The sequence below is a fragment of the Macaca thibetana genome, chromosome 7 (genome assembly GCF_024542745.1).
Source record: "Macaca thibetana thibetana isolate TM-01 chromosome 7, ASM2454274v1, whole genome shotgun sequence".
Taxonomy (NCBI): Eukaryota; Metazoa; Chordata; class Mammalia; order Primates; family Cercopithecidae; genus Macaca; species Macaca thibetana.
Window position 1 is genome coordinate 38,528,664 of NC_065584.1, and position 17,421 is coordinate 38,546,084.

The following is a 17,421-nucleotide window of genomic DNA, read 5'->3' on the forward strand; positions in this document are numbered from 1 at the left end:
ACACAACAAGCCTGGGAAACATTTGGTATTGTCTCCATTTTACAATTAAAAAAATTAGGGTAGAGGAGTAGAATAACCAGGACACATAAATGGTGAAACCAAGATTTGAATCAGGTACTTTTATTCCAGAGCTTGCACTTCCTGTATCCTTCTATAGCACCATCTTTGCTGCCTCTCGAAGATGAAACCCCAAGCTCTGTATCTACTCCCATTGTGTTACTTTTTTTTTTTTTTTTTTTTTTTTTTTTTTTTTTGAGACGGAGTCTCGCTCTGTCGCCCAGACTGGAGTGCAGTGGCCGGATCTCAGCTCACTGCAAGCTCCGCCTCCCGGGTTTATGCTATTCTCCTGCCTCAGCCTCCCGAGTAGCTGGGACTACAGGCGCCAGCCACCTCGCCCGGCTAGTTTTTTGTATTTTTTAGTAGAGACGGGGTTTCACTGTGTTAGCCAGGATGGTCTCGATCTCCTGACCTCGTGATCCGCCCGTCTCGGCCTCCCAAAGTGCTGGGATTACAGGCTTGAGCCACCGCGCCCCGCTTGTGTTACTTGTTAAAAGAATGTTTTGAACAATTAATACAGTCACTAATACTTTATATTTTAGAAATTGTTCCATGTGAGTATAAACAGAGCTGCCTCATGCTTTTATTTATTTATTTAGGCTGCGTTGTACATATATAAATAGTAAACTTTCTTGCATTTTTTTATTGTGAAATATATACAACATAAAATTTACCATTTTAACCATTTTTAAGTGTACTAATTACTGTTCAGTAGTATTAATTACATTCATGTTGTGCAACCATCACCACATCCATCTTTAGAATTTTTCATGTTGCACAACAGAAACTACCCATTAAACTAATAACTCCCCATTCCTCTTTTCTCCAGCCCCTGGCCACTGCCGTTCTACTTTGTCTCTGATTTGAGTATTCCTCATGTAAGTGGAATCATACAATATTTGTCCTTTTGTGTCTGGCTTATTTTATTAAACAATAATTTTAACCAGACTTCTATTGATGGACATTTAAATTATTATTCTTTTGCTCTTCAAACATCAGTTCCAGGAGCATTTGATCCAGAATTTCAGACTGCTTTCTCAGTTCTATGCTTGGCGGGCTTTTGAGGAAACCCAAAGCAAGTCCTTACCTCAGCTTTTCTGAGCAATAAAATAAGAAGAATGTTAAATAATTACTTTTGTTATAGTGTGTTGTAAGGGCTTGCTTAGTTTCTGCTTATAGCTTGGGACCCTTTGGGAAAGGGTACTCTTTAAGGATAAAGGTTTTCTATAACTACAAAGCTGCTGCCACAATGTGATTATGGTACATTTTTTGATGAATTAGTGATTTTAGTGCAGAATGAAACCAACCCGAAAAACCAAAATCAGAGTATGTAGTTGTATTTTCTTGGGGTTCTCAGATGAGTTGAAGGTAAGCAATTGTTTGTGAGAAAACCAGGCTTAGAAGGCCTGGCCTCTGCTTGTCTTTGCCTGGCACTGGCACTGAGAAGAAAGGGAAGGTCTAGCCTTCCCAAGAAGTCTCTGTGCTCCACCTCCGGTGCCCCAGAGAGGCTGGGGCTGGGCTCCCTCTCCTGAGGCTGACCCCATTCTCATCCAACTGCCAGGCCCATGGGGCTGGCTTAAATGGTCTGAAATGATCCTAAATATTCTTCACTTGGATTATTTGCAGGTCAGTCTCTCTCTCTGGAACTAAACAATAAATCTCTGCCTTTCTGAACTGATAAGGTGATTAAGGGAGACAACTGTAGAGCTTCTTTTGCGTCTGAACTGACTTTCCCTTGCTTCACCAGCCCTCCTTTGCTTTGTTGAGTCAGAGGCTTGGGCACAGCTGTTTGTTTAGCTCCCTCTGCTGGCTGAAAAGCAGCCTAACGGTTTCACATTATGGCTCAATTTGTACTGGCTGTTTTTCTGCCAAGGCATACTTGAAAAGTGCCGTCTTTGCATAGGGATCTTAATACCTTGCCTAAAGGAATGAGAAGTTGAGTGGGGTAAGGGGGTGTGTTTAGCTTACATCTTCTGATGCTAACCTTGAGGGCAAAGTCAAGAAGCAGGCCCCATCACAGCGATAATTTTTGCCTCAGTGATTCCAATCTCCCATGGACTTTGACTGTCATCATCATGTTCGTTACTAAGGACACATCATTTAAAATGATCCCAAGACATTTAACAAATAGCCATGAATTTTAAATTACTGAGTACTTGGCAAAATGAAATCATCCTATAAATGCCTAGAATGAACATCAAAGATTATTGCTGTCTGGGTGATGGGGGGAGACCTTAGGCTGAGAATGGTTATGAGTTGGACACAAACATATAGATATTCTGGTTTCTTTTTTTTTTTTTTTAGTAGAGACAAGGTCTCACTATGTTGCCCAGGCTGATCTCCAACTCCTGAGCTCAGGTGATCCTCCCACCTCGACCTTTGAAAGTGCTGGGATTACAGATCCTCCTACCTCGACCTCCCAAAGTGCTGGCATGAGACGCTGGGCCTGGCAGATATTCTGTTTTTGTTTTCGTTGTTGTTGTTTGTTTGTTTTGAGATCAAGTCTTGCTCTTTCACCCAGGTTGGAGTGCCGTGGCACGATCTCTGCTCACTGCAACCTCTGCCTCCAGGGTTCAAGTGATTCTCCTGCCTCATGCTCCCCAGTAGCTGGGACTACAGGCACACAATATTCTGCTTTTACTTAAGCTGCTTCAATTTAGGAGAGACTGTGCTGTGGGTCGTAGTGAGCCATGAGTATCCCAGCCCATCCTGCAGAGTCTTGTTTTCTTTTGTCTTTTTCTATCATGAACATTAAACGTAATCCAAAACTCTTTATTATGGAAATGTTCAGCTGGGCTCACGCCTGTAATCCCAGCACTTTGGGAGGCCAAGGCAGGCAGATCACTTGAAGTCAGGAGTTGGAGACCAACCTGGGCAACATGGTGAAACCCTGTCTCTTGAAAAAAATACAAAAATTAGCTGGGTGTCATGGTGCTCACCGGTAGTCCCAGCTACTCAGGAGCCGAGGCAGGATAATCAGTTGAACCTGGGAGGTGGAGGCTGCAGTGAGCTGAGATCGTGCCACTGCACTCCAGCCTGGGCGACAGAGTGAGACTCTCTCAAAAAAAAAAAAAAATTTTGTTCAAGCATACACAAAAGTAGAATAGTATAGTGTATGTATCTACAGCAGTTTTCCATATTTTATTGATAATCTATCCCTCTATTTTTTTTTTCTGGAATGTTTATAGGAAATTCCAGACATACTCCATTTCACCCACCTCAGTATGCATCTCTAATTGATGAGGATTTTTTTCTTTTTTAACATAACCATAGTAGCATTAATAATACCTAAGAGATGTAACAATACTTCCTTAATATCATGAAATATTTAAACAAAGTAGAGAGATACCAATCGGATTTGACAAAATGTTGATAATTTGTTAAATTTACTTCCAATCTATCATTATTACTGGTAGAAGGATTTACTTATGATCTTTTGTTTTTAAGACTTTATTTATTTTAGAGAAGTTTCAGGTTCACAGCAAAATTAAGAGAAAGGTACGGAGGTTTTCCATGTTCCCCTTGTTCCCACACCTGCATAGCCTCCCCCATTGTCAACATCTTCCACCAGAGTGGTAAATTTGTTAAAATTGATAAACATATACTGACACATCATAAACACCCAGAGTCCCAATGTTCAAAAAATGAAACTTAGGGTTCACTTTTGGTGTATATTCTATGGGTTTGGACAAATGTAATGACATGCATCCATCATTACAATATCATACAGAGGATTTTTACTGCCCTAAAAATCTTCTCTGCTCCATATATTCAACCCCTGCCTCCAAGCCCTGGCAATTACTGATCTTTTTGTTGTCTCCATGATTTTGTCTTTTCCAGAGTATCATAGAGTTGAAGTCATACAGTCTGTAGCCTTTTCAGTTTGGCTTTTTTCATTTTGTAATGTGTACTTAAGGTTTCTCCATGTCTTTTCACTGCTTGATATTTCATTTCTTTTTGTCACTGAATAAGTTTCTGTTGTCTGATTGTACCACAGTTGATTTATCCATTTACCAACTGAAGGACATCTTGGTTGCTTACAAGTTTTGGCAATTGTGAATAAAGCTGTCGTAAAATAAATCCATGTACAGGTCTTTGTGTAGATATTAAGTTTCAACTCCTTTGGTTAAATACCAAGGAGCATGATTGCTGGATTGCATGATGAGAGTACATTTAGTTTTGTATGAAACTGCCAAACTGTCTTCAAAGGTGGCTGTACCATTTTGCAATCCCACCAGCAATGAATGAGATTGCCTGTTGTTCCACATCGTGTCCCGCGTTTGGTGTCATCTAGGTTTTCTCCTACTATCTTCTAGGAGTTTTATAGTTTTGCGTTTTACATTTAGATTTATGATCAATCTTGAGTTAATTTTTATGAAGGGTGTAAAGTCTATCTAAATTCATTTTTATGCATGTGGATATTGAGATGTTTCAGCACCATTTGTTGAAAAGACCCTTTTTGCTCCATTGTTTTGTCTTTGCTCTGTGGTCAAAGATCAGTTGATTATACCTATGTGGGTCTATTTTTGGCCTCTCTATTTTGTTCCATTGATCTATTTGTGTATTTGTTTGACAGTATTATACTGTCTTGATTACTGTATCTTTGTAGTAACCTGAAGTCAGGTAATGTCAGTCCTCCAACTTTGTTCTTCAAAATTGTGTTGACTGTTGTGGGCCTTTTGCCTCCCCTATAAATGTTAGAATCATTTTGTTGATATGCATAAAATGATTTGCTGAGAATTTGAGTGGGATTGCATTGAATCCATAGATGAAGTTGGGAAGAACTGATATCTTAAAAATATTGAGCCTTGGCCGGGCACAGTGGCCCAAGCTTGTAATCCCAGCATTTTGGGAGGCCTAGGTGGGCAGATCACCTGAGGTCAGGAGTTCGAGACCAGCCTGGCCAACATGGTGAAACCCTGTCTCTACTAAAAATACAAAATTAGCCGGGCATGGTGGCATGTGCCTGTAATCCCAGCTACTCAGGAGGCTGAGGCAGGAGAAGTGCTTGAACCCAGAAGGCAGAAGTTGCAGTGAGCTGAGATTGCACCATTGCACTCCAGCCTGAGCAAAAAAAAAAAAAAAAAAGCAAAACTCCGTCTTTAAAAAAAAAAAAGGAATATCTGTCCATTTATTTAGTTCTTTGATTTTGTTCATCAGAGTTTTAAAATTTTTCTTATATATTATAAAACTTTGTTAAATTTATACCTAAATATTTTATATTTCAAATTCCACTTATTCATTGCTGGTATATAGGAAAGTGATGAACTTCTGTATATTAACCTTATATCTCCCAATCTTGCTAAAATCACTTCTGTATTTTTTTTAAAGAAACACTACAGATACACTTAAAAGCCTCTTTTACTATGTGTGTTTATCCATAAACAATATGAAGTATTGTTTTTGATATTTAAAAATACATGCTTAAATATTATCCCTTTCATATCCTTTTGAAACTTGCTTTTATTACCATTAGGTTTTCAATATTTATTCATGTTTGTATACATGTTTCTTGTTCATTTTAACTGCTGTATAATATTCCATTGTGTTTAGACTCCATCTATTTTATATTCCAGTGGAATTTATCCATTCCTGAATTGTTAGGTATTTATGTTGTATATAGGTTTTCTTGATATTATGACCAGTGCTTCAGTGAACTTTCTTGTACATTCCCTTGTGCCACTTCGTGAGAATCTGTCTAAATTATAATGTACATTTCCCTGATAACATATAGAATTTGAGATCTATAAAATCTGTTTGGTATTTGGGTTTCCTTTTCTGAATGGTTATATTCTTTGCCTCTTTTCCTATTGGAGTTTTAAGAATTATTTGTAGAAATTCTTTGCATCTTCTAGATATTAAGCCATTACCAGTATCGTGCACTGCAAGAATTCTTATAAATTCAGGCAGTCCTGTCCTGGTCCTTCAGTTTACTCCACGGGCCAGTTTGCTGGAGTTAAGTCAGCTTCTGTTTTTACTCCTGGGGTCCCTTTATTCTTACTTAACAGTTGAGTTATGCTACTAAGGCGGACAATCCCTTCAACTGTCCATCAGAATGAATTTGCTTTGTCAGTTATGGTTCATTTTTTGTTCAATAAGGCAGTATAGAATAGTGGTTAAGAGTTGGGGCTACAGAGTCTTTACTGCTTGTGTTTGAATCTTAGCTCGATGACTTTATTATGTGATGTTGGCAAATTACTCTTTTGTACTTGGCTTTATCATCTATAAAACCAATGAGGGTAGAACCATTATGATGACCATTTTATGTTTGGTGAAACTGAGGCTAAGGGAGATTAGGTCAGAAACATGAGCAAGTAGAAAAAACATGTGTGCCTCTCTTTTAACTTTTTGCTTTCACTAGAGGCATGAGTATAGAGAAATATTTATTTAACTTAAAAAAATATAGTAGCAGAAGCAGTGATTAAGTCCCTGACTCACAGCCTCAGTGTTGGGAGAAAACCATAGGAGTGAAGACTATAGAGAACTGAAGTGTCCATACCTAAGTCTGTTTGTAGTGTGGAAAACCATTTGTGTCATTTTTCATGAAAATAAAGTGACAGAAACCCAAACCATGATTTTCATGACCTTAGCTTGATGTTTTACAGAGTGGTAAATTTGTAAGAAATACATAATTTTGATACTATGCTAGGCCAGAGAACTCATAGTTGAAATAGGCCTATCATAAAGAGAACACTGTGGGCCACACTTAGGGCATCAGTCTGGTATACAACTTGATTTGGACTGACAATGGAAGGAAGAAGAAACTCAAGAAACAAAGGAATTTGGCCAGGCGCGGTGGCTCAAGCCTGTAATCCCAGCACTTTGGGAGGCCGAGACGGGCGGATCACGAGGTCAGGAGATCGAGACCATCCTGGCTAACACGGTGAAACCCCGTCTCTACTAAAAAAATACAAAAAACTAGCCAGGCGAGGTGGCGGGCGCCTGTAGTCCCAGCTACTTGGGAGGCTGAGGCAGGAGAATGGCGTGAACCCGGGAGGCGGAGCTTGCAGTGAACTAAGATCACGCCACTGCACTCCAGCCTGGGTGACAGAGCAAGACTCTGTCTCAAAAAGAAAAAAAAGAAACAAAGGAATTCAAGTAGCAAAGACAATTTCTTTCTAGGAGAAGGAGAATAAGTAGAATAAGTATGATTTGGCTTCTGTATCTTCTTCTATTTTTTTATTATAAAAAGAAATCTGCTGTGGCAAAAAGTGAAGCAGTATAGGAAGGTATAAAGTAAAAATTAAAACATAAAAGTTTTCCAATAGTATATACCCAAATTAAAAGGAGGGATTCAAAAAGTTATTTGTACACTCGTGTTCATAGCAACATTATTCACAATAGCCAAAAGATGGAAATAACCCAAATGGTCATCGATGGATTAGTGGAGAAACAAAATATGCATACAAATATATATACGATAGAATACTATTCAGCCTTAGAAAGCAAAGAAATTCTGATACATGTCACAGCCTGGATGCACTTTGAAGACATTATGCTAAGGGAGTGAACCAGACCTAGGAGGAGAAATATTGTGTGATTCAACTTATATGAGGTTCCTAGAGTAGACAAATCCTTAGAGGCAGAAAGTAGAATAGTGACTACTTGCCCGGGTGCAGTGGTTCACGCCTGTCATCCCAGCACTTTGGGAGGAACGAGGCGGGTGGATCACAAGGTCAGGAGTTTGAGAACAGCCTGGTCGGTCAACATAGTGAAACCCCTTCTCTATTAAAAATACAAAAAATTAGCTGGGCGTGGTGGCGGGCACTTGTAATCCCAGCTACTCGGGAGACTGAGGCAGGAGAATCACTTGAACCCAGGAGGTGGAGGTTGCAGTGAGCCAAGATTGTGCCACTGCACTCCATATTCCAGCCTGGGCAACAGTGCGAGACTCCATCTCAAAAAAAGAAAAGAAAAGAAAAGAAAAGAACAGTGATTACTAGGCGCTGGGAGGAGTTATTGTTTGTTGGGTATAGAGTTTTCAGTTTGGGGTGATGAAAAAGTTCTGAAGGTGAATAATGGCAATGGCTGTACAACAGCACAAATGTACTTAAAGGCTGTGAATTGTACACTTGAAAATGGGTAAAATGGTAAGTTACATGTATATATATCTTACCACCATAAAAAGTCTCCCAACATCAGCCTACCAGTTATAGTTGGCACTGTAAACAACTTCTTTTATAGCCATCTAGATAAGGCTATGCAAATACAAGCACAGATACAAGATTATAAGCATACTCTCAATGCTCATTCTTTGGAACACTCATTTATGTGCCAGGTATTTCCCAGTGAACAAAACTGACAAGGTTCCTGCTGTCATGGAGCTTTTAAAAATTTTGTTTTATGCAAATGGATATTGATGTACATACTGTTTTATACCTCATTTTCCCCCTTAACAAGTATCTTTGGACATCTTTCTGCATTAGCTCTTATATAGATCTAACAACTTAATGGCTTCATAGTATGCCCTTGTATGGATGTGCTATCATTTGTGGCTGCATTTTTCATTGAATGGAGGAGGGGAGGCGGAGGTATAGAGCTTGCTATGGTTTGCTGCTGTTGTAAATTAAATTTTTATTAGGAAAATAGTATAGCCTTCTTATAAAAAGTGCAAGAAAAGTAAAAGTAAAAAGTAAAAGTGAGAAAAGAAAAACAGCAACAACCCACCCAGACCCAAAGTTACACAGAGTTAAGAGCTGTGCTGAGCCGTATTCTGTCTAGATCCTATTACTGTAAGAGGCAGGTGATTTCTTAGTTACCATTTGTATGGTGTCCCACAGTCAATGATATCACATTAAGAAGATTGCTTTGAAAACCATTATGCTAGAAATATTATGGAAGTCATCTCAGGTTCTATTAAACAAATAAAAAGGACTTCCATGAAGGGATTCTGGGTAGCAAATGAAGAAATATTTAAACAACTCTGGAAAGACAGGAACAGGGTGGCTTTAGGAGTCTCAATATCAGTGCTTATCCCTTTCATTTTCTATGTCTGCTTAAGATGCAGTTCCTGGGAGAAGATGAATGGCCTAGAGAACATGTACCTATTGATGGTGAAGTAGGGAGAGTTCTGGGTTTTTGTGCTCCATGTGAATCTTATGGAGTTGGGGAGGTGCAGTTTTGGAAAGGATGGGATTCGAGGCTGGCAAAACCATCTGTCAGCCTTGCGATGTCAGCTGTTATAACCACAGATTCTTACTTCCTTCTTAAGGAGGAGATGACCGCCGGGTTCTGCTATGGCACATGGAACAAGCCATCCACTCCAGGGTCAAGCCCATACAGCTGAAAGGAGAGCACCATTCCAACATTTTTTGCCTGGCTTTCAACAGTGGGAATACTAAAGTGTTCTCTGGAGGTAAAAAGGAAGATTCTACCTTGGGAACGTCACTGTGGTTGGGATTTTAGAGAAAAGAGTGTGAAAATAACTCCTTATTTTTCTTCCTGTATTTCATTGAGCTATGGAATTACTGGTTTCTCATAGCTTGTCTTTTCTGCATTACAGCAGTCTATTAGGATAGTGTGTGTCTTTTCTCTCTCTCTCTTTTTTTTTTCTTTTCTTCACCTGTCTTTTTCTTTATTTCTCTCTGGCAGAAAACTTTTCACATTGCCATCTGGTACACAGAAACACATACAGACACACACACACACACACACACACATATTTGAAACAATACTTAACCTTTCTATATGTGGCATACTCTGATTTTGTTTTTTATTCTATTCTATTTCATTTTTAAAGATTATGCTGGCCATAACTCAAATGGATGTCATAACCCACAGATGGCTTCTGTTTGAAAAGTGTTGTGTTAGGTACAATTGAAATGGCTGGTGCTCACACCAACCTCTTGGTGATGGCTTCCATCAGCCATACTCCTTCTCACCCCCACATTTCTAGTTCTGACCTCTTTTCTAAGCTGCAGATTTTCCCACTGAATATCTACCTGTGTTCCAAAAGCAACTTAAATACAATAGATCTAAAACCAAGATCATTAGTCCTCCCTTGAGGGAAAATTTCTTCTTGTCTGCTGGATTTTCTTTCTCAGTTATTACCATTCACCCAATTATATAAGCTATTAAGTTTAAGAAATTGCTGACAATTAACCATTTTCAACTTAAAAAAGTAGCAGTTTCACATGGTTCATTCTACCTATGATCTTGGAGTCATCCTCAAACCTGTCTTTCTTACATTTCCACATCTAGTCTGTCACCAAATCCTGTCGGGTCTATCTTGAAAGCCTCTCATATTCATCCTTTAGTTTGGCCTGGATTTTTGCAATGGCTTTCTGTGATTTCTGTTACCACTGTCCATCCTCCTTTGAATTCATTTCATATACAAGTTTACTTTTAAAAATAAAGACTGGACCATGTGAACCATTGAGCCTACAGTGCCTAAAAAATAAAGTCTAAACCCCCATCTGTCTGGCCTGACCTCCCTTCCCTGAGTTATATACTCTAGCCCATCAAAGTATTTGTCATTTGAAGAATGCACTGCACGGTACTATTTTGTCCTGTGCCTTTTGTTCATGGTGTTCTTCCACCTTAATTGTCCAGTCCCCACCAATTCCCCTAAGCCTTTCATTGGTAGGAGTTTTGAGTTATTTGAGTTTCTCTTCAAATATCTCCTTCTCCATGTACTTTCACCCTGCTTATGAAGGAAATAATTGACCCCATAGCTAGATCATATTGCTACAAAGCAAACCCTCTTGTTGCTATTAGTTGTTTGTCCAATTGGACTGTGAGTTCTCAAGGACAGAGTAGAATCTTATTCTTTTTATATACCCAGGACCTAGCACTGTGCCTAATATCTAGAAGGCATTAGTATGGGTTTACTGATTTCATTGGCTTGCACCCACAATAGAATTTACAGCCAGGCCTTTGTTTAAGATGCCCTGGGCCATATCTTTACTGCTACTTTTGCTTTCTATTTAAGTGACTGTTGGTTGTGCATTTTAGCATAGAGTGGCGCTTTTTTTATGTTTTGTCTTTTTATATTCAGGTTTTAATTTTTTTGCTATACAAACCATTTGAAGGCAGGACTACACATATCATGAATGTAATTTATATCCTTTGATAGAATAAGGAGAAATACAAGATTAAAACTTTCACATCATTTGGAATCACAGTCATCAAGTTTTAATGCTGTGAAAGATGATGTGGCTAGGTATGGTGGCTCACACTTGTAATAATCCCAGCACTTTGAAAGGCCAAGGCAGGAGGACTACTTGAATCCAGGAGTTTGAGACCAGCCTGGGCAACATAGTTAGACCCAAACATGTTAGATCTCTACAAAAAAAATTTTTTTTTTTTAATTAGCCAAGCATAGTGACACATGCCTGTAGTTCCAGCTACTAGGGAGGCTGAAGTGGGAAGATTGCTTGAGCACAGGAGGTCGAGACTGCAGTGAATCATGATTGCACCACTGCACTCCAGCCTGGGCAGCAGAGCAAGATCCTGTCTCAAAAGAAAGAAAAAAATTTTTAAAAGAGCATGAGGTTAGAAATATTAGCAAACATTTATTGGGGGCTTATTAAGCGCTCAGCCCTATTCTGAATGCTTTTACAGTTGTACTCTTACGCTCACAATTACTCTGTGATGTTATTATCACTATTCTGTAGGTTACAAAGCTGGGTCATAGAAATGTTAAAGATTTTATTGTGGGTCTCATAATTAGTGAGTGTTCTGCTGAAAAAAAAAAGCTAGTGAATTAATTTGCCAATGATCATTTAGTGTTTTCCTTGATGGCCACAGTTTTGTTTTGTGTTGTTTCCCCAACATTTTTTTTTTTTTTTTTTGAGACAGTCTCTCTCTCTTGCCCAGGCTGGAGTGCGATCATAGCTCACTGCAGCCTTGAACTCCTGGCCTCAAGCGATTTCCCCCACCTCAGCCTCCCTAGTAGCTGGGACTTCAAGGGTGTGCCACCACCTGGCTAATTTTTTTATTTTTATTTTCGTAGTGATAGGGTCTAGCTATGTTGCCCAGGCTGTAGCCACAGTTGTTTTTTTTACATCATCCACTGGATAATACATGTTGGGAACTGTTACTATGTTATACTTGGCTGCTATTATTTTTAAAAAATTCTCTGTAAGAGTGTCCTATCCTTCTTAAATGATTTCTATAAATCTTTTTTCTAGCTAACACATCTAATTTGTATTAGCATTGGCTTTGTTCATATTTTTTCCCTGAAAACTTAATAATACTAAATTGTAATGTGGACAGGGACCACCTTGCAGGAATGATCAAATGTCTGCTTTTTTCTTTTGCAGGAAATGATGAGCAAGTTATCCTCCATGATGTTGAAAGGTAAATAGATTGGTGGTATGTGAAGGTGATTGACTTTGTTTTTCATATATGAAGAGGCAAATATTTCTTTAGACTAAAATTGGATTTTGTTTTTTGAAGAAAACAGTGTGAAACCAGCTGTTCTTTTCTAAAATATATTCCTACGATAGTTTGAAATAAAGTTTTGATTTAAAAAGGAAAAAGGGATTTGAAAGTTGGCATGAAAGTATACGTTTTAGATGAAAATTTAAAACAAGAGTTTAGAAGAGAAGGAACCATAATATTTAAGAACAGTAATAGCTAATATTGATTGAGTTCTTACTATGTGCCAGACACCATTGTAAATGCTTCGTACATATTAATTTGTTTAATCCTCACACTTATTTTCTAAGGAGATACTATTGTGATCTCCATTCTAGATGAGGAAACGGAGGCACAGACATGTTAGATAACAGAAGGTCAAGTGACGAGAACCTGAACTTAGGCTACCTGGCGTCAGAGCCATGCTCTTCATCAGATTGCTAGGAGACCCCTCTTCCACCCTGTTGGCATCAGACTTGGCTGCTCTAAAGCTTTCCCTTGCTCTTTGAAAATCAAGTACAGGCCGGGCGCTATGGCTCACACCTGTAATCCCAGCACTTTGGGAGGCTGAGGCAGGCGGATCACAAGATCAGGAGATCGAGACAATCCTGGCTAACATGGTGAAACCCCGTCTCTACTAAAAATACAAAAAAAAAAAAAAATTAGCCGGGTGTGGTGGCGGGCGCCTATAGTCCCAGGTACTTGGGAGGCTGAGGCAGAGAATGGCATGAACCTGGGAGGCGGAGCTTGCAGTAAGCCGAGATTGCGCCACTGCACTCTACATTGGGTGACAGAGCAAGACTCCATCTCAAAAAAAAAAAGAAAGGAAAATCAAGTACGACCTCCAAATCTGTATACAAGCAGAAGAATTCTGTAATAAATGAAAATACTAAACTCAGCTATTGAGTCACTTTTAAATATGCTTATTTAACACAAAAATTATAAAATCTCTAAAAAGACTCCTTAATAGTACCTTTTCTTAAACCTGAAAGTTGACTACCTACCTTTCAGGAAATATAATATTTTTCAGGTTTAGCTGGGTTGACTTTCTCCTAGAAAGGGAGAAGATGGCACCCTCGGTACTGAAGTGCTGGGACTCTGCACTATGCTTGTGTGTATGTGTGTGCCTCTGTCTTGCTCTCTATCTCCCAGCAGTGAGACATTGGACGTGTTTGCTCATGAAGATGCGGTATATGGCTTGTCTGTGAGCCCAGTGAATGACAACATTTTTGCCAGTTCCTCAGATGATGGCCGGGTTCTCATTTGGGACATCCGGGAATCTCCCCATGGAGGTAGGGTCACTATGCAAAAGACTGTTGGACTGTGTTGAGCAGTTTGGTGTCAGATTCATTGAAGATCCAATTTATGACCTCAGTATCTATGTGCAAGTGACGTCAAGGGAAAGGAAATGTGAAACACTCACATGGGGGCATAAGAGGTCTTTGGAGGCCTTATCCTCCACCTAAGTACTCAGGAGTGAGGCACCTTTGCCAGTCCTTCTCTACCCTCCTGTGGCTCTCCACAGACCCTTGTACCTTGCTGTTTAGTGCCCCAAGGAGCAGAAGTTGTGGTGCTGACATGTAACTATGCTTGATTATTTACAGAGAATGGGGGTGTTATGCGCTTTCCTGCATCCTAGTTTCAGGCTTGTTATTTTGTTGAACCACAGAATCTCAAATTACCTGTGTATAGGATCTTAAAATGATGGCAAGTAAACTCTATTTAAAGGGGATTGTCTGTGTGAGTGCCTCCTCTGAATGTGCCCTTTGACTCTGATGTGTAAAATGAAGAAGTTGCTTTGTTGACTTTCTCTGAAGTTCTTCAGGAAATGCATCTTCTCAGCTCATTTCCTACGGAGAGATTTCTGTAATTCTACCTGTCTTCAGAAGACCCCTTGCTCTAGTACCAGCCTTAGTGCCACTGCCTGTCGTTTAGTGCAGATTGTAATGATCACAGCTGTGTACCTAAATTTACTATCCTGCCTGCTTTGTCTGGCAGGATCTGGGTCTTTTAATTTTTTTATATTCTAAACATTTTACATTCTGGGCCGTGCTCATTATTTAGGTTCAGGCTATAAGAGAAGCTTGTTTTTAGGGTTAGGTAGGTAATAAGGTAGCAGGAAGTAGCAGCTGTGGTCAAGTCACTGTGGGCTTGGTAGGTGATATTCTCCTTAGTCTGAACTGCCTGATGGCAGAGATGACTGAGTGCTTTACCTGCTCAAAGACCTGTGAAGTACTGCATATGGAGGTCATAGACTGAGAAGTGCTTTCTTTGTATTACTCTAACAGGTCCCATAGGAGTATATCCTGCTAGGTAACTAAGTGGTTTCTTCTTCACTTGGAACCTGCTAATTTTTGTAAAATGATGCAGGGTTTCTAGGTGAAGTTGATTACAGACTGGCTAGATGTTAGGGAGCATTGTGAAGCAGAAGAGAAAAACCACACCATTATTTCACCATGTCTTAATTTTGTTGTGTTTTATCTTCATCAAATCTGTGTGCAGTTTAAAAACCTTTAATTTCTAAAACTAATACAATTGGATTAAAAGCATAAGAATCCTACCAGTAATTGGTTGTGAATTTTTTCAGCTCCTGCGGAATTCAGTTTTACTTACTGTAAAATGGTTTGTTTTCCCATTTTTAGTAACCATTTCTGTTTTGTCTCAAGATCTGATAGCTACTATATATATTTCTGGGTGGTATAGCTTAAAATGTTGTTAAATGTGTTTACCTGGCTATGTACAGGACTCATGGGGACCTCGTGAGTAGGGGTGACTGGTGAAATTATGTACTGTTTTGGGGCTCCAGGTCATTGGAGTGGTTATTAAAGAGTGCTCCGACCTGCATTCACATTTCTGCTTATCTGCCTGCCAGTGGCCCAAAGGTACCTGGAATGAACTGGTTGTAATTTTTCTTTCCACAGAACCCTTCTGCCTGGCAAACTATCCATCAGCCTTTCATAGTGTCATGTTTAACCCTGTGGAGCCCAGGTTGTTGGCCACAGCCAATTCAAAGGAAGGAGTGGGACTCTGGGACATTCGCAAACCTCAGAGGTGAGTCCCCTTTATTCATAAGGTGTTAAAACTTTCCTCTGCCTCATTTCTCAGGTAATGTGACCAGCCAGTAAGTGTTGTAAGGACCTCTTTGGCAGTTACCTCTGCTGGGCGTTTCTTAAGATAAATAGTGTGTCTCAAGCCAGGAGAGCCTGTTTCCAAGGAATAGACAGTGAAAAATCCATACTCCTTGCTGAGGAGGAATCATAAACAGTAATCTGGACTGTAGACAGGGTCAGTTTTAGGCAATTATCTGAAGTAGTCAGAGCATCCCTTTAATATTGCCTTCTCTTTTCAGGCCCAGTGTTCCCCAGATGCATAGGAGCTCTTGGTGTGGGGTGGGTGGAGGCGAGGAGGTGGAGGTGGAGATTTGCCAAACTTGTTGCTGCTGAGCCAGAGATTCTTAAGCCTAGGTTGGAGGGGATCCCTAACAGGGCTTAAAAAATACTGAACTGCCAAAATTATATGAAAATTATATATTATATTTTCAAATAAGTGCATTTTCTGTTTATCAAAAGGACTAATGACCTTTATAGTGACAACAACAAAAGGTTGAGAGCCATTGCACTGTGGTGTTCACAACCTCATGTGTTCCTCCACATGGCACTATGAAAAGAGCATACTTAAGACAATCCTGAATGATGGCATGAATCACTAATAGGGGAATCTCAGGCATCATTAAAGGATGTGGGAATGGGGGTGAGTAGCAAGCTCTTTTATGTTCCTTAAGTCCCATGGGGGAGGGACTACTTTTTATGGCACCTGTACATAAAGCTGGCCATGCTTTATTTAAAAACTTCCATGCATTGCTAGCTAGCTCCTCTGGAAATTCTGCATAGATGTAATTTCCCACTTCGTAAAGCAATGTTGCAAAAGAGTATCATGGAAATGATGTTCTTTTATAAAAGTGATGTTATAATTTATTTCATGGGCCTCAGATGAAAGGAATAGTTAAGTACAGAAGATTATCTTCCTTGATGATTTTTACTCCTAGCTGATTCTCTCCATGGGGCAGTAAGAGATGGTTGGAACTATTGTAGCAGATACGTGTAGCCTGGAGGGTTGTCCCTGGCATTGAGCAGGGCTCCCTAAGCTTCCTGAGGGCAGCAGAGATTTCTCCTGCCCCCTCTTGCATAGGCACCTGGCTCTTGCTTTTACAGTCTATTGAAATGTGTGTAGTGGCAGGACCCCTAATGTGCTTTTGCACTGTGTACTTTAGGAGGCTTGCTGTCTGCCAAGAAGACAATTGCATTTAGCTGCAGTGTTCTCTACTACTTCAGGCTCTTTAGGAACAACTGTTGTACCTCATCCATATTACGAAAGGCAGGATTTGGACGAACTGTGCCAGCCTTCTCCCAACCTACTATCTCCCCTACTTAAAATTGCAGTGAATAGCTGGCAACTGGAGTAGGGCACTGAGCTATTCATCTCCAGTGGAAAGCTTGAGTAATTCATGGTGTCTGCAGTGTCTTGAGAGAGGAGGAGTGTGTGGATATTTTAATTCTCCCAATTCTCTCCCATTCTCTTCCACCAGTTTCTTACTGTGCATTATATGGGCCCTCCTCTGCTTTCCACTTGTCTCCTCACTAATAAATATAGTTTCTTTCTTGTTAAAAGAATTGTAAGGCCGGGCGCGGTGGCTCACGCCTGTAATCCCTGCACTTTGGGAGGCCGAGGCGGGCGGATCACGAGGTCAGGAGATCGAGACCATCCTGGCTAACACGGTGAAACCCCGTCTCTACTAAAATACAAAAAATTAGCCGGGCGCGGTGGCGGGCGCCTGTAGTCCCAGCTACTCCGGAGGCTGAGGCAGGAGGATGGCGCGAACCTGGGAGGCGGAGCTTGCAGTGAGCCGAGATGGTGCCACTGCACTCCAGCCTGGGCGACAGAGTGAAGACTCCGCCTCAAAAAAAAAAAAAAAAAAAGAATTGTAAGTGATGATGATTATTTTAT

At 40.1% G+C, this 17,421-nt stretch overlaps 1 protein-coding gene across 5 annotated transcripts in view; it reads left to right on the forward strand.

Moving 5' to 3' along the window:
- The window catches only part of DCAF5 (DDB1 and CUL4 associated factor 5), a 109,852-nt gene that overhangs the window by 24,370 nt on the left and 68,061 nt on the right, over window positions 1-17,421 (forward strand). For 4 of the 5 annotated variants that reach the window (XM_050797334.1, XM_050797339.1, XM_050797337.1 and 1 more), the window contains exons 2-5: window positions 9,269-9,412; window positions 12,321-12,357; window positions 13,570-13,709; window positions 15,339-15,468. In XM_050797334.1, the coding sequence (XP_050653291.1) occupies window positions 9,269-9,412; window positions 12,321-12,357; window positions 13,570-13,709; window positions 15,339-15,468 (451 nt within the window). The remainder of the gene's footprint in view (window positions 1-9,268; window positions 9,413-12,320; window positions 12,358-13,569; window positions 13,710-15,338; window positions 15,469-17,421) is intronic. The other variant, XM_050797336.1, reaches the window with a different exon arrangement.